This window comes from Sminthopsis crassicaudata, chromosome 2, assembly GCF_048593235.1.
Source record: "Sminthopsis crassicaudata isolate SCR6 chromosome 2, ASM4859323v1, whole genome shotgun sequence".
Lineage (NCBI taxonomy): Eukaryota > Metazoa > Chordata > Mammalia > Dasyuromorphia > Dasyuridae > Sminthopsis > Sminthopsis crassicaudata.
In genome coordinates, this window is record NC_133618.1 from 362,539,132 (window position 1) to 362,561,220 (window position 22,089).

The following is a 22,089-nucleotide window of genomic DNA, read 5'->3' on the forward strand; positions in this document are numbered from 1 at the left end:
GAGGGGATTATTTGGTTTCTTATAAAATCATTAACTAAAGTAGATTGAAATTTATCTGGAAAATGAAATAGGGTAAACTGTGTGGTTTGGAAATGGTGAGGGATCACCATTTAATAAAAAAGCTGGAGAGATCTCTAGAGTAAAGCAGAGTTTATTGTACACTCTGGAGAGAAGGGAGTACCACCCCTTTGAGCAGACAATAGAAGAGAGGAAGCACCTTCTGGGGCAGGATTAGCACCTTTAATCACCTAACCCAAATACCCCCTCCCCCCACTGACCCTCATCCTCATTGGCTGAGAGTCTTACATTCTAAAGTCCAGATCTTCACATGAAATTCAACTTGACCCATAAGTACATATTTGACTGAAATAGGGAGGAAATGATGTCATAGGATGATAGCAGGAAGTGGAAGGAATTATGCCCTTGACTCAATCCTCAAAGTCCTTCCGGCCTACTCAAACTCTGAAGTAGATGAAGCCTTACTAAATTTTCACAACTATCTTGAAAGATCTCACCTCATCTCATTCAAGTTATAAAACTGACCCTTATAAAATTCAAGTCAAATTGCATAGAGCTTAAGTGGAGGTATTTAACGTGAATTCAGTTCTATTGAAAGTTACTAGGGGTACTTAGCTTTAGTTCAGCTCTATAGAAAACTTGAGTAGTGTCAGCTGAACTCTATAGAAAGGTAAATTAGTGGTACTTAACAGAGGTGGGGTTGGCTGGCTTCTAGGTCCGGACTATATGGAAAGTGACTCTTTTTAGGGTCTCCAGCCTCAGTTTCCCTTGTCAGATTCCCCATCATATTGACCTTTTATTCTTCCAGATGAATTTTGTTATTCTTTGTTCTAGTTCTACAAAGTAATTTTTTGGCAGTTTGATTGGTATGCACTGAACAAGTAGACCAATTTAGGCAGAATTGTCATTTTTATTATATTAATTCAGCCTACCCATAAGTATGTGGGACAGGTGCTAGACCCTTTCTCAAATTAACTAATCAGAGACATCTTCAGGTACAAAGAAAAAGCATTTATTTAATCCCCTGCAGGGAGAGGCTCACACACCTGGGAGCCATCCTAACTCTTACCATGTGTTGGTAAAACCTAACCAGCTTCTGGTTTCTCAGGTTTAAATAGCAAAAGACTCAAGCATTTTCATTGGATAGACTAAAAAGAAATAACCATCCTTGACCAGTGGTTACTAATCTTATCTGCTTCCTGTAGGTCTGCCTTTAGAGACCTAGGCCCAGAGGTCATGTAACTTCCTGAAACCTGAGACTCAAGACCTTATCTTCTGGCTCTGGGAATAGGGATCATCTAACTTAGTCTCAAACTGAGAAAACTTCAGTCAATCCCATTCATGAGCAAATGATATTTTTCCAGTTTATATATGACTTTATTTGTGTGAGAAATGTTTTATAATTGTGTTCATGTGGTTTTTGGGTTTGTCTTGGCAACTACATCCCCAAGCATTTTATTTTGTCTACAGTAATTTTAAATTAAATTTTAAAAATAATCTTATTGATGAACTGTCACTAATACATAGAAATATCATCTGCAAAGAGTGGCAGTTTTATTTCCTCATTAACTATTTTAGTTCTTTAAATTTCTTTTTCTTTTCTTATTGCTTAAAGCCAACATTTCTAGTATTGAATATTGAATAATAGTGGTGATAATGAGCATCCTTGTTTCATCCTGTATACGTGTTTTTCTGGACACAAGCAAGATGATCTAGTACTCCTATTTCTGGGGACCTGCCACATTTTGCTATCATACACATAGTCAAAGGCTTTATTATAGTTGATGAGGCAGAAGTTAAAGTTTTTCTGGAACTCCCTTTCTTTTTTTTATAACCTAGTGAATATCAGATAATTTGATTCCTAGTTCTTCTGTCTCTTAAAAAACCAGTCTGTACTTTGAAAAATTCATGGTTCACATGTTGCTGAAGCCCATTTGGCAGAATTTTAAGCATAACCTTATTTATGTGTGGAACAGCAACACAATTCCTTATTCAAAATGATTATTCAGAGATTCCTCAGAGAGAGGAGGTGCAGATTACAGAGTTAGAAGTGATTAAATAGTCATAGGAACCCACGACTGCCCCCTTCCCTCATCGGGTTAATTTTCACAGCCTACTCAGATAGAAGTAGCCAAGGTTTGCTAAATTCTAGTCAAATCAATATAGTTGACTTAGGCAATGTTTGCAAATGCTTGCTTGAGTTGATATGAGCACTCTATTGTAATGTTTGCATAAAGAATTTCATTTTTCCTAAACTCATCAGACTTTCATAAACTAAAATTTATGTTATAGGTTCAATTTACCTTAGTTAATAATTTTATGAGAAACCACATAATTTCTCACAATAAAGAGATTTATTTAGAGATAAGTAATTGATTAAGCCAGAAGGGTTAAAGGTTTCTAAAATACCTGAGACTTGATTTTACCTCCAACTCTCAATCAACAAATAGAGATAGCTAGTTTGGGGAATATCTCCAAGTTATTAAATAGGTTCTTCTCTAAGCATTTGAGTAAAGGTCAAGGGGATTATCTTAGTTATTTCTGCTGGTAGAGCAGCAGGTCTTTGATCTTCTTCCTAGAACCTTAATAATTAACAGATCTTTGGTGCTAAGTCTTGAATTGCTCAGTTATTATTCTGAGAAGTCCTCAGTTTCCCATTTCACTCACTTACCTGTTTTAATGAGCACTATTGCCTTGTAGTTTTGGGATGGGCTTTTATAGCTGAATGACACTATGAGCTATGCCATGCAGTGTTACCCTAAACATATAGGTAATAATGGAAACTTTTGACAAAAGGTGATCCATTAGAGAAGGAAATGAGAAACTATTCTAATATCTTTGCCAATAAAATCCTTTGGACAATATTAAATGATAAAAGAGATGAACCATCCATTTCATCACATTTTCATTTTATTGGATTTTTTTTATCATTTACATTCAAACTTTTGGATTAGGTTTACTTATTTCTATGTTTGTCTCAAATAATGCTTCTCATCCTAAGTAGTATTCCTTCCCTTTCTCCTGAAAAGGGACATTATCTTTCATTTATTAATCATGCACCTTCAAAGTTAAGAGAATTAAATTTATGTTGGTCTCTGATAATCTCTCTTCTCCCATTTCCTTAAATACAGGCCAACTAACTGACTAAATGTCTCTTTGTTTTAAGTTAAGCTCAATTTACTTTAAGGCAACCTTATACCCATCTGATCACTTATCCTTATCTTTTAGGCTTCTTGCCTACTTCCCTTGTTAACAATTTCATTAATTTTGCTTTTCTTCCTTTAATCTAGTTATTAAATAATTCCTCCTTTCCCCTCTTAAATTGTCAAATAAATTATCCTTCCTTTTCATCCCTTTAATTTGTTTTGTTCATTAATTTTAAAATTTCATTTTGCCTTTTTCTTTAAAAGTTTCTTTTTCTTCATTATTTTCATTATTTGTCTTTTTTTTCTGTTTACTCTTTTCTTCTTTGGTTTATGACCCTTATACTGATTTAAACTTTTTTATTCTTTATATATCAATGTTTCCAAGGTACTTATTCCTGTTTTAAATAGTTTGTTTGTTACTGCAATATAGATTTTATTCCCTGGGTCCTTTTTTTTTTTTTTTTCCTATTGTGCCTCATTCCTAGAAATACTAAGTCTTATATATGATATAGAGGATATTACCCTATAGTAGAAATTTTCTCATGTCTCTGATTTTGCAGCTTATTTTTAACTTTTGTACTCCCTATTGTATTTTCCATAAAATTTTCTCCCTGGGTCCATCTCTTTTTGCCCTGTACGTGTTTTATGTCCAGGACCTCCTATTCCCTATTTGCTGAAGTAAAAGAGTGATCTGTTTTAAGCATCAAAGTATGCAGGTCACATCCATTATAATGTCCACATCTCCTTTTATAGAAGATCTCTTCCCCACCATGGGAATGTTTATCAGTGGTACCCCTCGTCCCTCCAATGAAACAAGAGTTTCCCTTTTGTTCTCCCCAGTTCAATCCCTTCCTTTGTCTCCTCCCTGATTATTTTGTGGCCTGAAAGTTATTTTCTTCATCTTAATCTTTAACTTGATTAGAGGCCATCATATTCTCTTCTATCCTCTTCCTCTCCTCTTTCCTTTTATGTCCCACCCCCACTCCATAATTTGGTTTCACAAAAACATTGATTAGCCTGTAGGCAAGGTGTTGTGCAAATTGTGTCCATGATGTTTCAAGCCTCTTTACATCATCACTTTTCTTTGCCTCCTGCTTTCAGCCTCCTTTTCCTGTATATTTTTAGGGGAAAAAAATTCTCTTTTAATGGGCTCTCTGTGGTTTTTGTTGTCATGGTTCTTGGTTGATGTATTTCTTTTTAGTAATGCTTTGACTGCCATGCAAAAATGCTTTTGACTGAACATTTATCTTTTTTCAATGATGATTAGACTTATGTTTGTAGTATGTGTTCTGCTCCAGTTCTGTTTCTCAGATCTCTAGCTGGATTCTGTAATACAGTGCTGCCGATGCTTTGTCCCAGAAAAACCAAGTTTGCATCTCTTGGTTTCTATAGTATTAAGAGGAAGTAGAAGGTAGAGTTGAATTCTGTTGTAATCTGGTGGATGAACTTTTGCAGCCAGAGCATTATAAGTGATGAAGGAGGAGTATTAAAGAAGTTGTTAAGAGGTAGAGATTGCATTTCTTTGTTAGTTTGTAATTTTTACCTCATTAGGATTCTTTATGTCTTAGATAATGAAGAAGGCTGAAATTGCTTTATCTCTTGCGAACAAGTGTTATTTTGGAGAAGTTTGAGAATTTGTGCAAATTGGAGAGATTATCTATCCTGCCATCTTGTTAACCATGTTACCCATATTTTAATTGGAAATGACTTCTCTTTACTCAAAAACCAAAATTTCACCATTCAATTAATTCCAAATACTGGTTAAAATCTTTTAAGAATCTTCCTCATATTTCTCCTCAAAAGAAGTTAAATTTTACCTCAGGAAATAAATTATATTAATCTTTTTTAATTTGCCTTCTCTTGAATTCTTACAGTAAACAGAACATTATACTTAATAGCATCTCATGGACTCCACAGAATTCTTTTTCTAAAATTTCTTCATTTTAATGTGCCATTAAAATAATAAATAATAAATTTCTCCTGAAACATTTCTACCTTTATTTTCCAGAGATACTTCATACACATATACTCTCAAAATAAATTCACACACACTCCCTGATTCCATGATAAAGCTCCCCATAGAATAAAAGTTATTTTATTCAAATTATCTTTTTGGCAATATTTCGTTAGATTTTAAAGATACCATAACAGTATCTATGGTCTATGTGGAAGAACTTAGTGAAACATCAGCCAAGGACAAAGTGAGGTCTGGGAAGCCACTCTGAGGATTTTGATAAAGTCAGTTAAGTAAAAACTTTAAAAAAATTGTCACAGGGATTTTGATGCCAATTTACCTAAACAATGACCCAGTGCCTTGAGTAAATCTTTCCATTTCAAGAGATTCATATTTATTCAACCAACCGATCCAGAAATTAATGGAAGATTAGGCAAGATGATAGTTGGGTAAATTGTTCGGTATTTTCAACAATTTTAAGCCATTTGCTATAGCAAAAAACCATGTCTTTATTATTAAATTCTTCTAATGATGCTTCACGACTGTGATTTGAAAACCATCTTCTCAGATGAGTTACTATGGTTAACAGCAGGGAATGGAAATAATGCATTGTAGGTAAAAGCAGAATGCAGCTTGTTACTCTCTTTTTCTTTAGACTATTTATTCTCACTGCCCCTTTTTATCTCCGAGCATAGTAATGAAATCAGTACTACCAATGGTTCTAAAATGTGTCAATTGACTTTCCTTTAAATCAATTCTGAATAGTTATTGTGAGGATCAAGTGAGATAGTATATGTAAAGCATTTTACAATTCTTAAAATTTGCCATAGAACTATTAGCTCTTACTCTTAAATTACTATCTCTTTAACTCCCCACCCTATAACTTCCCTCCTTAGCCATCACTTTACTCTTCTCTCTGTCTCTCTGTCTCTGTCTGTCTGTCTCTCTCTGTCTCTGTGTGTGTGTGTGTGTGTGTGTGTGTGTGTGTGTGTGCTATTTCCCCCAATTGGATTGTAAGTTCCTTGAGGAGAGAATTGTTACACTTTTGCATTTATATTTAGAGTGTATAGCATAGGGCTTGGCATTTTTAATAAACAGCAAGTACTTTATAATTTTTTCATTCATTCACAAGCCTTTGGAGACCACTTTTAGAATCCTAAAGCCTTCACGCAACCCCCAGAGATATCAAGGAACAGAACTTTTAGAGGAATGTTGGAGGCAAGGATATATGTGAATGAAAACTGAGTCTATTCCAGACATCTTGCCACTGTGAAATCAAGATTTATGAGGGCACAGCTTCTGGAACATTTTATGAGCTTGCCCTTTTATACTAAAGTGGTAGTGCTAGTAGTTCAAGGATAGCATAAGGTTCGGCAATGTTTGTAATGCTGATCAGTAGCATAGAGACAAGTTAAAGAGAAGTTGTGAAATGAGATTTTGACTCCTGCAGCCCTTTGGGTGCTTTTCTTTTTGTGCTGAAGACCTAAGTATTTATAAACAAATACTGATTCCCTACCATCTCATGATCCAGGTCTCAGCATAGAGAATTGCAGCTGGAAGTGGGAATACTTAGCATCAGTTTAAAAATATTTCTTATTCTGGGCCCAATCAAATTTGGGAATTGTATGAATGTTTTGATTTCATATTAACATATTTGTCAAATTGCCACTTTTGTTGCAATTGTTATAAATTAATGATTTTATGACCCAGGTGAAGATTTCACCAGTTGAAGAAAATGGTTGTACTCAATAGGTGGAGACTTAGAGCTGAGTGTTTTGGTTGAGATACAGATCTACACACTTCAACTAAAGATAGAAATGAGAGAGGATACCACTTCCTTGAGGGTGGAGCTAAGTGATTGTTAACCAGCTGCTCAGACATCCAAAAAGAACAGAAAGAATAGCTGATGCCCATAGTGTTCCTTGGTTTCACCAACACAGATTTGTGTGGTGTGAACTAGTCCTAATAAGAATAAGAGACCATGGTGGTATCCTTGAAATATTAAACAAATGAGAGAGATATCCTAGAATCTTGGATTTATTCTTTACCAGCAGTTTAAAAAAAAAAAAATTTATAAGAACCATATAGGGTTAAAATGCATGAAAGAACTATGACTTGCCTGGATAGAACAAATATACTTACTCATGTAGGTTAGATTACACATGAAGGCATAAAATTAAATCACATATAATTAAGATAATGGCACAAATTAAAGGTATGTTGTTCAATGAACGCCCAAATAGAAACTTCTAATAGCTTTCTTCAAAGTTCAGTTGAAGCATATTGATATGAAGTGTTTCTTGACTGCCTCAGACATTAGACTCTTCCCTTCAACAATTATTTTGTATCTCCTTTTGTGTGCATTTTGCGCTTAAACATACATGTGTCATATCCCGGAGGGCATAAACTATTTAATTTTTGTTTTTGTATTCATAAAACATAGTGAAATGCCTGACACACAATAGGTGATTAATATGTGCTTGTTGATTCAATGAACATAATATTTTTTATAAGTATAAGTAAATAAATAGAAACTAGTTTGATTCTAAGTCTAAGAGCTATCTTCTAAATAGCACTTTTGGTGTGTGGGAGCTCAAAGAGAGGAGGGCACTGTAACTTCTGTTAACATGGCTCCATATTTAAAGTAGCCTTAATTTCAAGATAAAATGGGTAGGCATATCTATCTCTCTTACATGTGAAATTAAACAGTACATTAGGCTGCCTGTTAGGTTGACCACTAAGGGGAGGAAATTTATTGTTTCCACAAGCCTCTTCTTTTTATCTTGAAACACCTTTTTGTTTTAAGATAGCAGTAGAAAGCATGTGACCAACCTGTTCTAAGTGCTTTTCACTTTATCCTATGTATGCTGCTAAGGCTAATAGGCAGAGCCCTCTTTGTTACTTACAGAAGAAACTTTGGCAGTCAATCAGACTTCTTTCTCATGACTTGTAATAAAAATCCTAAAAACAATCTGACTAAAGCTTCTCTTTCACTTCTACAAAACAATGAGCTATAGAATCTTTCCATAATAGAAGTATGGAGAGGAATCTACTAAGCAAAATTTTGTTTGGGTTAAAGAGGCAATGAAAGCTTAAACTTATGCTACAGATGAACTGGGTTTATAGCAAGTTTAGTTTAGTTACAAATTCTGATTAGCTTATTATTGATCACATGAAAAATATAACAAATTACAAAAAGGAAAAATCTTTCTTGCAGGTCATTCAAAATGAATATAAGTAACTTTGAAAATTGAAATTTATTTCTTTATAAAAGTTTTCATAAATGCATTTGATATTCTATATATACATGCTATTATAACAAAACTGAAAAGGTCATTACAATTAAGACACTTGTACATATATGTGAAATATTTTAATCCCCTCACTTAAAAAATGTAAAATTAGGATAAGCAACATTTCAGAAAATGCCTTTAAAAAAATTCTTAAAAAAAAGAAAAGTCAAAACAATCAGTCAAGTGAAGGGTTTAAAAGCCACCATTACCATCATGAAAACTTTTTCTACTAGGACCAATATTACAGAAATTCATATTCAAAGTGCTTACATGCCTTTTCTTTATTTTCATTGCTAAGGTCTTGTAACAGAAGTATCTTATTTCTGATTTATTTCATTCTTAAACTTTAATCCCATGCTAGTTGTGATTGAAATGTCATAGTAAAGACTATTAAATATAAATAGATGAATTCTTTGGACAACTAGAATCCTCTTTTATTTCCATAGAAATGTTACTTTATAATAAAAATAAGTAAAAAGAAATATAGCCAGCTTAGATAGATATCATTTGTATGGGAAAGTCTTCATCAGTTCTTTTTCCTGAGGAATAAATAAGTTCTTAAGTGGTCCTGTTTCATTAAAAAATATTACTTTTTCCCTTTCTTTACATTCATCTCTTATAGGGTTTTATATTCAATACAAATAGATCAAAACTGTGTGCTTTACATACATGGAAGCTAATTTTTCTTCACAGCAGAAAAAAATGTCGTTTATTTTCTATATATATGTACATATATAGTAAAATCAAATCTAAGGTGTTGACATTGAACTGCTAAAAGTATTATTATCCGGTAAGAATTTTATATGTAAAAAATTCACATTTGTAATGAGAAAAGTGTTTTTGTTTGTTTGTTTGTTTGTTTGTTCTCTCTCTCTCTCTCTCTCTTTTTTTTTTTTTTTTTTCAGTTCTGTAAGTTTAGGGCCCCAAAATGATTTACTTGAGTTGTGGGAATTTGCTGTTTATTTCCTGATTTTTAGCATATGGCAGATTTCAGGACAGCTTGCATAAACTGACATGGGATGTTACATGCATATTCTTGGTTTGTTGGAATCATCCTGAATGTCTGAATGTAGACCAACAAGACACTCTTTGTGGCCAAAGTGAATAGAAATAGTGCAAATTGTATTAGATAGTAATTATGGTACTGTAAAAGATTGTTAGAAATTCAAAACTTCAGCAAATGATGGGAATAATAAGCACATTTTAAATGAAGAACAATTTAAAAGGCTGAACATGCTTGTCTATAAGACGAAGTAGATCCCTAGTAGTTGAACAGGAACTCTGTATTTTACACAATCACAGTAAGTGAAATCTAAGGAACTAAATAATTTGATTCTGTTCAGGGATGTTTTAATGTTTCCAGTATGGCTTTTTCCTGTCTTGTCTCTTTAAACAATTCACATTTTTTCTGTCTAAATAATGTATGTTGATTTGTGAATGTAAGATTTTACATAAGAAAATGTTCTCTTGATTGTCTTTTCATTAGAAATTAGGTAGTATTAATGGAGAACTTATCAAGATAACATGCAACATATTTAGTATCCATGGCATTCATTTCACTTTAACTTGTACTTGCTTAATTTCTCTCATTCCCTGGCCATATTTGAACATTTCTGTTGTTCAGGAAAGACAAAACAGTTGATCTTTTAAGTGAGAGAAAACTGGTTACATTTTTACTAATAACCGAAGTTGGCAGGTATAGGGCACGAGTCAGATAAAAATAGGGTTTCTCTTGTTTGTACAAAAATACTTTTGTGCTCCTTGTACATGTAAGATTCTTTTGGAAATAAAGGTAAATAATGAAGATCATACTACAATGGAAGAACAATGGAAAAAAGCTTTTTCATTTCTGTTTAATTAAGAAACAAATCACTTGGCTATAAAATTGCATCAGTATCAGTCAAACAATGAATTCAGCATTTAGTTAGTCAAATTCTATATATAAAGAAAAATCAATGCAATGTAGATGCAATATTTTTTTCTTTTTTGTAACAATTTGAGTATTTCTTATTCAGAAATGTAATTTGTCAGTCTGTATGTAGCTAGTTCATTCATTCAATTTATTAAACTTGCAAAGGCATGCAATGGAATTTGAGAGACATGTTAAAGTATGTGACAGATAAATATATTAATTTTTTAGATTGAAGCTTTAGCCCATTCCAGTTGGAGACTGACAAACAAATGTAAGATTGTTGTTCCAGAAGGCATTTATCAAACAAGCCCATACATGTATGTAGTTTCTAAGTGACCACATTTATTTATTTACAAAAATATTAGGATCCTCTCTGACCAAAATGAGCATCTCTGGTTGCTTGGTTGTTGAATCATTCAGCACCTTTGGCTTCTAATCAGAGAATCTCTAATAGGGAAATAATGCCCTCTCTTTTTTGGAGTTCTACCTTTTCCAGAAACAGAATGGTTGTTGTGTAATTTAATTGCTTTCCATGATAATTGGGTTTCTGTTGTATGAAATGGATGATATCCAGGTAAAGGGCATTTTCTTTCCCATTGCAGAAAAGAAAGACACGTGTAGTAGTTGTAATATGAAGGAAAACAATCTTCTTTAGTTTTTAAAGCCATTCAGAGATGTTAAGAGATGGGTGGTCTTAAGAACACATTTGTATACTCCAAGCTGTATCATAATATTTTTTTCAGTAGCAATTTGCAGGAGGTTGCTGAACTTTGTACTCAGCACTACATGGGATATGGAACCATATTACTTTTGGGGAATGACACTCAATCCTGTATAGTATTCTAAGAATAAGGAACCAAAGATCTCTTTTTGTCTCAAGCAAGTGAGTATTTTGCAGATTTCTTTGTGATGGGCCATATCCGGGTTCTATCCTATTTTATCTATGGCTATACTGAAACATTCATATAATTGGGCTTGCTAGGGTAAGCATTCACAGTTTCAGATGGATAATTGAAATAGTCTAGCAGGGAGTTAACTTTTAGCTTATTTACATTAACAATGTACTATCCTGAGAAGTAACTGGTTGTTTTGTTGTTTTGTTCAAGTTTTCCTCAGAGGGACTCTTAGAGAGTCAGAAAATGCAACCACCTAGAGTTTGTACCACTTGAACATCCATGAATATACAAATATCATCCTGGAAATATGTTTGTAATATTTGTCTTTCTGAGTAATTCCTGTATAGTTTACCTTGGCTGGTTCTATATTTTTCTCATGACTATGACTAAGCATGAAACAATGATGACTTGCTCCTTGGCCTGGAATGTGTGTTGATGGTCATATCAAGAAGGATTAGATTATGTTGAGAAACACTGAAGTTCTGCCAAATAGGAAGATGTTCTCTGTCTTAAACAAGATTTAGTGTAGCTGTTAATCTAAATTTTTAAGCCAGACTGAACTGTGGTTTTTGAGTATTGGTTATTAAATGAGGTAGACCAACATTGTCTAGGTATGCACTCCATCTTGTGACTAGCTTTCAAATAATTACATAGAATTTTTCAATTGTGTTTTCCCTCCATATTTAATAGAATTTCTCTGAACATTGAGATTATATATACACATATGTTAATTTTTAGTGGTATACCATACAGGAGATGATGTCTTGATGTCTTTACATTGCCATATGCCATATTCATAGCAGCCTATTACAATGTCAGTTCAATAAAAATATATGGTGCTCAATGATGATAGAGAAAATATTGTTAAAGATTTCTTCAAACAAGAAAAGGCTCAGTCATAAGGTCAGGTGCTTAGTCACTTTCAACCGCATCATTTTGACCACACTTTCAAGCATCACTAGGATATTGCTACACCATCCAATATGTTAAGAACTGCCCTTGAAGTTCACATAGAGGTTGAGTAAAGTTCTTCTATTTGTTTTTTGAAGTAATCTCTTAGTTCTCGTCTCTTAGCCTTTAGTGTTGGTGTCAGCAAGCCATTTTGTACTGAGAACATGTCAGAGTGTATGTAAATGGCTTTAACCTAAAAACCAAATGTAAAATACAGGAACATATTTTAATAGAAATTGGAATACATATTTATAGCACAAATAAAAATAAGTAAGCTTGTCATAAGTCAGTGTAGTTAAATATCTCTCATTAAAACTTTTAACAATCAAAGTAATTTTCATATAAAAGCTAGACATACATCTTGATGGTCACATCTACAAACTAGTTTTTATGCTGGTATGGAATCATATTATAGCTACAGGTAGGGATTTAGAATATAGTTTTTACTTTGCCTATTTCATCTTTGTTATTTAGCATAGAAAATCTTGCTTTTTTTGATGCAAATTGGGAGACGCGGAATAATACTATAATCTCCCTTTTATTTTGGTTAGTCTTTGAGAGTGCTTAGGTTCACCTCTCTTCTGGAGTAAGCCAAATAAAGAGATCCTAGATTTTTTTCAGCCACAGAAGAAGCATGGTAAAGTGGATTTAGAATCAGAAAGACTCCTATTAGATTTCAACTCTGATACATTCAAGCTGTGTGACCCTGGGCAAGTAATTTAACAATTTCATCATCTATAAAAACAAAAGGGTTAGAACAGATGACATTTGATCCTGGAAATCTTTATCCATCTAGCTTGGACTGAACTGAGCCTTGAGTAATATGTAAAGGTGAAGTATGAGAGGTAGCTCACATACTAATTTCAAGCTTACAGTACTTTGAATGTCTTTTGAGCTGCTAAACTAGATATTTGTCATGAGATGGAAATTTTTACACAAACATATAATTTTCACAATCCATACTTATAAAAATAAATTCTGTAAAAAGCATATTATATCTAGTGAAATATACACACACACATATATGGAGAATTTTTCCACATTGAATTTTTGGATGTCTAGAGCAGTTTTGCATGCTATTACAGCTAAGTTTGGTTCAAGTACGGCTCAGATAAATTAATGGATGATGAATTCATAAGAAATTATTACAAGAAAGCCAAGGATATTTTAGGCTACCCTTACCTTTATAGATTGACATGGAAGACTTGCTTACACATCCATAATGGGTATATCTCTTAGCATACATGCGGACAGAATAAAGGATCATTTATCTGACCCACTGTGGAAATTCGTCTATTTTTATATCAAACTCCCAAGAACATGAAAATGAAGCAGGACTCAAAGTCCTCAAAGTTACCTTTGTATCTATCTCTTACTAGACTATAAGCTTCCTTAAGGACAACAATTATTTTATCTAAGCTATCTATCTCCCTGGTGCCTAGAAAAGTGAACTATACACAGTAAACATTCAGTAAATGTTAAAACTAAACGCAGTAAACAAGTCACAAACACTAATAGCTATGATTTATTTCTGAGTAAACATCAAAGCTGATTAGTCAAAAGATAATCTTTACCTGTTCAAAGGAATGTAGTCCACTTTCTTTTCCTAGTCTGACCATGTCATCCATTATAGCTTGCTTCAGTTCCTAAAACAAACCATATAAATTCTGAGTTAGAAAGACAATACAGGAATACATTTTGAGATCAGGAAGAAAAGGATGGTTTCTAAACGGAGGTTGGTGGAAAATTGCTTAGCATTTCCACAATTAATAAATAAACATGTTTTCCAGTACTCTTTTCAGATGTCATATGAAATGCTTCCCAGTAACTATTAGTGAGTTATTCTATTTCCCTGTTTTCTTGCTTTATTGTCCATGACACTTTCTGGGCATGGAGAGAATACTTTAAACAAAATGGAGCTGCCTTTTACGAAGAAGCTCATGTATGACCTCTGTTGGATATTAAGCTCAGGTCTCCAAGGAAGAACATTAGAGGTTATCCTGCTAATGCCCTCCTTTTATTTACATAAAAAGAAACAGAATCAGAAAAATATGTGATTTGCACAAAGTCACATAGATAATCCAGCGGCAGAGCCAAATTTCAGACCTCAATCTCCTGTCTAATCTAATAGTTTTTCCATTGTACCATGCTTACTCTATTGGATTGTGGCATAGCAGAAAGACCACTTTAGAATCAAAAGTCCTTAGGAATGCCAGCTTGCTTTCTAGCTGTGTAACTATCTTTCTGTCTTAGCTTAGCTTTTCTGAACTTCATTTTCTTCTTCTGTAAAAATGGAAATTATGATAGTCTCCCTAACTCATAGGACCATTTGAAAAAAGTACTTTTAAAATGATAATAATTTACATTTATGTAGTTTATTAAGATTTGTAAAGCACTTTGCAAACATCTCATTCCATCTTCACAACAATCCTGGAAGATAGATGCTATTATTATCCCCATTTTACATGAAGAAAATGTGACAGAGATTAAGTTTTATGTCTAAGGTCAAATAGGTAGTAAATATTTGAGGAAGAATTTGAACTGAGACCTTTCTCATTCCAGGTTCAGCATTTACCGTGTCATTTAGTTGCTTCTACAAGTACTTTTAAATGCTACAGAAATTCAAATTATCCTATTTATTCAAAATATAGTCCTCTGTCTTCCCAACCCAGATCATGGATGCCTGATGTTCATGAAGTTAAGAAGGTACTAAATTTCTAAGTAGACTGGTTATCTCATAGATTTTATTAATGGTATATGAGCTGCTGACTTGATGCTTCCAACCTTAGTATTTAACTGTGCTCTTATTTCCAGAGGTGCTTTGCTAGTGGTTAAGACAATGCAATTTAATATCCTAAACATGTGAATCATAGGTCAGTAAAATTTAGAGCTGATGGGATCTTAGTCTAATTCCATCCCATCATTTTATGGAGAAAGAAACGGAATGGTGACAAAGCAATTCTGTGTCCCATGGTACAGAGTTCTATTTGCTAAAGATAATTTTTTTTTCTTTTCTCTACCTCTATATTCCCTTCTTCCTTCGTGGGTTACACTTCGGATTGTAAAAATTTCTGATCTTTTAAATTTCATCTGTGATTGTTTAAGTATAGCATTGATGTAGGAAAGGCTAATCCCATAAAGAATGCCTACTGAAGATTATGGCATGCATTTAAATGGAAAATCTATACAACTTTCCTTCAGTATGTATCTCCCAGACAGATATTACAGGTGTAAAATCAAATGGATCTTGAATTGAAGAATGGATTGAATTGCCTTTAGGACATTTCAAAACTCTTAGTGGTTCCAAATTTCTCATGGAAATAAAGGCCCATCTTTTAATACTCTTATTCTGCCAGTGTTGCTATAAGGCAGCAAGAAATGAAATGTAATGGTCTCTAAAGAATTAAAAATGAATATGGCATAGAAGATAATGGAAAGGCAGAGAGTAGGCATGAACAGGCTCCTCTATATAAGCAATAGGGGACTTAAAAGGAAACAGAAATAAAAAATGCCACGAAGCAAATGCATGACAGGAACAAAAGATATGATGATCATGTGGCAAGGATAAGAGGTGAGAGATGAACAGTTAAGTCTCAACATCAGGAACAATATGGAGGCCTCCAGCAATTGGGTGAACCATCTGTGTCAAATTTGTGAGAAGATATGGAGAAGAAGATTGTGTAGTCTGAATCTTTGGAGGCAACTCCCAAATCTATGAAATCATAGATCCATTTGAGTTGTATAAAGTGTAATTAGTTGTCAAAATGAAACTTGACACCATATTATCAGTGGTTATAAAACAAAGGCATTTAATGGTTGGAAAGAGCACTAGGATGTAAGTTAAGAAGATCTGATTCTGGGTTTCAGTCTTACCCTTTGTAAAATGAGTTTAGGCTAGGTAGGCTGAGAAGTTTCTTTGAACCCTGAGTTCTTGATTTGATGATTTTTTTAAGTTGTAAAGGAAGCCATAGTTTGCTGTTATTATTGTTTTTTTGTTTCGGGAGGGGAGTGTTATAGAGGACAAGGAGTAGGAGGGTAGTATGGTTAGAAAAAATAAACCCTCTAGTTAAGAACTCATTGTTTTGGGGGTTTTCAAAGAAGTCTAAATTTCACAAACATAGTTTTTCATTGTTTTCCTGTTATTTGCTAGATCACTAAATATGCAACTATGTCATAGAAAGAATCCCAAAGATATATACCTTATCTTGACAGAGTTCCGAATATGTTCCATCAAATCCTCTCTTCTTTGCCCAACTAGGCATGACTTCAGGATCAGGTACAACAATACCCACCAGGAAGGCCTGTCATTTTCCCACAGATTAAAAAAAATTAAAATTGGATGTGACATGTATCATTTGTTAGTATTCTTGAAAAATTGATGTGCCCATCCAGTGTATTTATCTGTGATAAATACACTGGATGGTATCTCTGATACCTCCACAATTAAATCCTATAGATGAAATTAATCAGTAATCTAATTACTTATACTTTTTAATGGCATTTAATATTAGACTATACATTTGCATATTTATACTCATTGTGTCCAAATTTGGTTTGATTATGTACACATTAATCAATGTAATTTTGAACTGCAAGTCAAATGATTCTATAATACAGAAAAAAAATCATTTGCATTTTCACTCAAGTCTCTTGGAATATTGAATAACCAATTATCATCATTGTGACATTTCTTAAAAAAAACTATTCATAAGACCAAAAAATTAATTTAAACACTTAAGAATTCTATCCTAATTATGCTAACCCAGTGATAGTATATGGAGAGGGAAGAAGAAACTGTGATTGATTTGTTTCTTCTACTTCTGAGCTTTAATAATTCTGAGAGCACCATAATTAGAAATTACTTCATGCACTATTTCTCAATTATTTCATATTTTCCTTCTCAATTATTTGTATACCATCTTTGGGCTTACTTCTTAAAATATTGCTCTAATCATATGTATAAAATCATTAGAATTATGACACAATCTAATGAAAGGAGAGGAATCACCTTTCTCCTTTTGGTGGAGAGGTGGAAAATCTATGGAATGTTTACTCTTTGAGATAGGCTTGCTCTGTTGGTTTTTCTTAATTACTTTTTGTGGTGGTGGTAGTAGTAGCAGGTATTTTCAGAAATCCTTGTAATGTAAAAATAAAAGGCTTCAACAATTTTTTTTTAAAAAAATCACTGGAATAATGGTTACACGAAATGACTAGAATTATGATACTTGTTGGACATATTATTAGTTCAGAATTATATGATTTTTACTGAGCTTTCTAATTTAACATTATTTCTTTGGGGAATAACTAAATTTTACTCCATTGTATATTTTTAAAAACTTCTACAATGAGTGGCTCTTTCCATGATAAGGAGAGCTTATCAATACATTTAATCCTTTAACCTTTGACAAGTACAACAGGGTATTAGAATTTATTTTGTGATAGGGGAAACAGGAAAGCTCATGTTAATTAGGTGTCTACTTTTGGAGTGCTCTGATTACTAAGAACACTCCTGCTCTTTAGTAAGATCAATGAATAAACATTACCTGTAAGCTGTCTCCATGCACATAAGTCTGAGCTACTGGTTCACTTCGCATGTAGATGTTTTCAATCTTTTCTGGAGCAATGTATTCTCCTTGAGCAAGTTTAAATATGTGCTTTTTCCGATCAATAATTTTAAGAGTGCCCGTCTGTTGAGTAAGAAGAATGGCTTTAATAAAAATAATTACAATATGTTGTCTTATTATCTTCAATTCTGCTGTAGCCAAGCAGAGCACATTCAGTTCAATGCCTAAGTGAGTTACAAATAGAAAGTAATACAAATTAGATGTTTGGCAAACTAAGTTTTGTTGTTCAGTCATGTCTGATTCTTTGTGAACTGGAGTGATTTGCCAGTTTCTTCTCAGGATCATTTTATAGATGAGGAAACTGAGACAAACAGTTATTTCCCCCAGGGTCACAAAACTTATAAATCTCTGAGGCCAGGGTTGAACTCAAGAAGATGAGTCTTCCTGGATCTCCATCCACTGTGCCATCTAGCTACCCTAGAGAACTAAGTAGGCACTTTTAAAAGAGTAAAATAATAGATATCACAACAATCATAAAGGTAAATTCAAGAATCTTGGGACAATTTCTTTTTAATCTATTGGTTGGAATGATTGTGATAGTCTTTTCTAGAGAGAAAACAGTTATACAGTAATGGGTTTAGTAAAGGTTTAGGGGTTTAGAGATTGTGCCTTAATAGAATCAGGCACTACTGTAGAGACATAGAGAAACCAGATTGGACAGCTTTCAAAGAAAGATCCTTAGCAAATATGCCTAAGTCTATGCCAGTATAATGTACTTTGTTCACCTAAAAGCAAACATATCTTCTTCCTTCAGCAAATATTTATTATTTATTTATAATAATTTATTAGATATTTATAATATTAAGTACCTAGTTTGTATAAGGCACTGTGTGCTAAATGCTAGGGATAGAAAGTTAAAAAACATGACAGCTCCTGCCTTAAATGAGCTTACAGTCTAGGGGAAAGTGGGAGAAAATGGTATTTATATAAACTTGTATCACTGATTTCAGCTAGATACAAGCTTGCTATCTTCATTAAAATTTAGAGAATCAAAGTTGACACAAAGTTCCTTAAAAACTCTTCAGGGAGCAAATGTAGGCAAATAATACATACAGGTAACCACTTCCCAATATCTCCAGTGTGAAGCCAGCCATCTTTGTCCAATGCCTCATCAGTCTTCTCCTTGTCTTTGAGATAACCCTTGAAAACATTTGGTCCTTTCACGCAGATCTGGATGAAATAAAAATCCCTGTTGACTGATGATAGCAAACAAACTTTACTATCAACCCAGTTAAACTCTAGGGGGAGCAGTTGATTCACCAATCCTACCCTCCCCTCCTTTCCTCCAGTCACCCTCCTCACCCCAAAAACAAAAACAAAAAAACCCTGAAAATTCCATTTTTGGAATGCTTATTCTCTCGCCCATTGCCCATACTGCAAAGCCAGCATAAGTCCATCTCTGTCATGATATTGAATTATCATTTACTGCCTTATAATATTATTCATCTTTTTATGTATACATATCTAATTTACTACTAAACTCTTTGAGGGCAGAGACTATATCTGCTTCATCCCCAAAATGCTCCACCACATCTAGCAAAGGGTCAGAGGCATAGTTCACAGGCAGTCAATGTTTCTCTACTCTCATATATTATCATATGCAATATAATAGCAATAAAACTAGAATTTTTAAAAGTGCATTTGTGCTCTGTTCCTCTGTGTAACTGAAAGGGGAATCTAACAGTCCATTTCTATACATTTAACCTCATGGACCAAAATGAAATTGTAGCTTTGCAAAAGTTATTTTACCCAGGTTTCAGTTAAGAAGAAGCAACTTCCTATACTTGATTTGAGATAAGCAAAACAAACTTTGAGGGTGTTTTTATTTTTATTTTATTATTATTATTATTATTTTTTAGTAATAGGTATATGTAGAATTAAATTAATAAAAAACAATATGGCAGGTAATTTTGATCATATGTGGAGGCAATATAAAGAGGAAAAAATGCTCACTTTTTTCTTAATGTGTAGGTAATTCTAAGCATAGATAGAAAAATGGAATTATATCATTTAGACTATATTTTACCTCCCAAATATAGCCATTCACTCAATTATATAATCAATTATAGTCTAATATGCCAGAAACCATAATGGATTTGGAGCCAGGAGACCTGGGTAATCCTGGCTCCCACACAAACTTAACTATATGATTATAGGCATGTTAAAACTTCTCCAAACTTTGGTTTTCTTACCTGTAAAATTGGGATAATACTGACTGGGAGGAATAAATTTTAATGGTCAACCTACAGAAATGTGAATTATGATGATATTAAAAAGGGTGTAAAAATAAGGGAATGTGATTTAAAATACAAACCAATCCATAAAAGAAATCCAAAGAGGCATCCTTTATATTAGCATGCAAAATCTAAGTATCAATTTCTGCACAATCAAAATGAATGAGACCCCGCTCCCCAATGGATGTAACTGCTTCAGCAGCCACCCCTGGTTATTTCCCTAGTATTTTTCTTAAAGGCTGGCAGATATCCCCTAGCACTCAAATACCAGAGAGGCAGGGCAATGATGTGGCAGCAAGGGAACACAGTGGATAAGGTGCTGGGCTTGATGTCAAATAAAGTCTCAGGCACTAGCTTTGTAAACTTGGGCAAATCACTTCACCTCTGCCTCAGTTTCTCCAGCTGTAAAATGAGTATAATAATAGCATCCATTTCCAAGGGTTGTTATGAGACTCACATTGAGAAAATGCTTGAAAAGCCCTTATCACATAGTAGGCCCTATATAATATGTTCTTATTATCATTATCATTATTATTATTAGTCCACAATGTGAATGAAGAGATGGAGAATTAGCTGTTGACTGGGGATGAAAGTTGAACTAAGGAACAAAGGCAATAAGTGACAGAATGGAGAATAAGGGATGATACTAGAGCCTTGAGATAAAGGCTGGGTACTGCAGATGGGGATGGGGTGTGGGAAGGAAAAACCTTATTATGCCTTTTATTATCTCATTAGAGTCTAGTTGATTGCCCATTTAAAGCTGGAAGCTATCTTATAAGCTGTCTAGTCCAGACCCTTTATTTTAGAGATGAAGAAAATAAAGGTCAGAAAGTCCCTCAGCTATGGGATTTCAATGCAGGTCAATATCCAAATTCAGAGCTGTTTCCATAGCAGAATAGTATCTGGAAGGGTGTAGAAAAAAATATTCTTAGTAAAGTATATTTTGGGTATGACCTCTAAGGACCCCCTTCAACTCAAAATTATGTGCTTGAACACTTTCGAATTTCTTTTTAGCATTTTAACGATAAGTAAATGATGATGATGATGATATATATATAACATTAGCTTTTGGTGATTCAAGTCTCTATGCCTCTAATTAAACTAGACTAATGTTCACAAGCTTTTCCTGTTGTTTCCCCTTTGTTTCACCATTTGATTATATAATACAAGAAAATCACATGCTACACACATTTGCATTTGTAGGTTATTATGACACACTCGCAAAGCAATGAGGAGGTGTTACAGATGATGAACCCTGACTAACTTCCCCCTTCCTTACACTTACCTCTCCCTCTCCTTTGGAGGCAAAATAGTTCAGTTCTTCCACATCTATCAGTTTGATGTAATTGCAGGGTAATGGTGCACCCACATGACCTACAAATCAGAATTGGCTCAGCAAGTTTCAGCTTTCAAATTGAGCTCAGCATTAATGCAGATAACTTCCTAAGCAGAGATCTTCAAGCTTTTCAAAGTACAGGTGGGACTTTCAATTCAATTCAAATGTAGAACCTTTTCTTCTTTCTCCTCCCCTCTTTAATAGTTCCCCAAATCTTAAGATCATGGAGAAAGAAGTGGTCCATGATTGCTATTACTTCCTTGGCTTAAGTTTAATACCACTGGAGAAAATGGTTTCTCCCTGAAGGTACTGCATAGAGAGCATGATCAACAATATTATAGCACAGTGTCATCATTTTCTAGTCCTGCTTAGAAAAACAACCACAAAAAGACACACAATTATAATTAAACATTTCCCAGCTCAGTATTTCTACCTTTGTTACATACTGGCAGATTTAACATTTCTTCAGTGATGTCCTCATTTTAAGGGGAAAGAAAAACTCTCCTAAAATTACTTCAATAGGGGCAGCTAGGTGGTGCAAGGGTTAGAACACCAGCCCTTGAAGTCAGGTCTTAATACTTCTTCACTATGTGACCTTGACTAAGTCACTTAACCCCAATTGTATCTGCGAAAATAAATAAAAAATAAAATACTAAAATAAAATTACTTAAATTTAAATTTGCCTACTCAACCTGCTAATCTTATACGGATTATAGGATAGGGTT

At 33.7% G+C, this 22,089-nt stretch overlaps 1 protein-coding gene across 4 annotated transcripts in view; it reads right to left on the reverse strand.

The window, feature by feature from the left end:
• Positions 1-10,248: 10,248 nt before the first annotated feature.
• The window catches only part of ACSL6 (acyl-CoA synthetase long chain family member 6), a 141,245-nt gene continuing 129,404 nt past the window's right edge, over positions 10,249-22,089 (reverse strand). For all 4 annotated transcript variants that reach the window (XM_074290962.1, XM_074290961.1, XM_074290960.1 and 1 more), the window contains exons 16-21: positions 21,314-21,402; positions 18,848-18,964; positions 17,714-17,857; positions 16,370-16,471; positions 13,745-13,816; positions 10,249-12,363 (exon numbers count right to left, since the gene is read on the reverse strand). In XM_074290962.1, the coding sequence (XP_074147063.1) occupies positions 12,226-12,363; positions 13,745-13,816; positions 16,370-16,471; positions 17,714-17,857; positions 18,848-18,964; positions 21,314-21,402 (662 nt within the window). In that variant the 3' untranslated portion in view covers positions 10,249-12,225. The remainder of the gene's footprint in view (positions 12,364-13,744; positions 13,817-16,369; positions 16,472-17,713; positions 17,858-18,847; positions 18,965-21,313; positions 21,403-22,089) is intronic.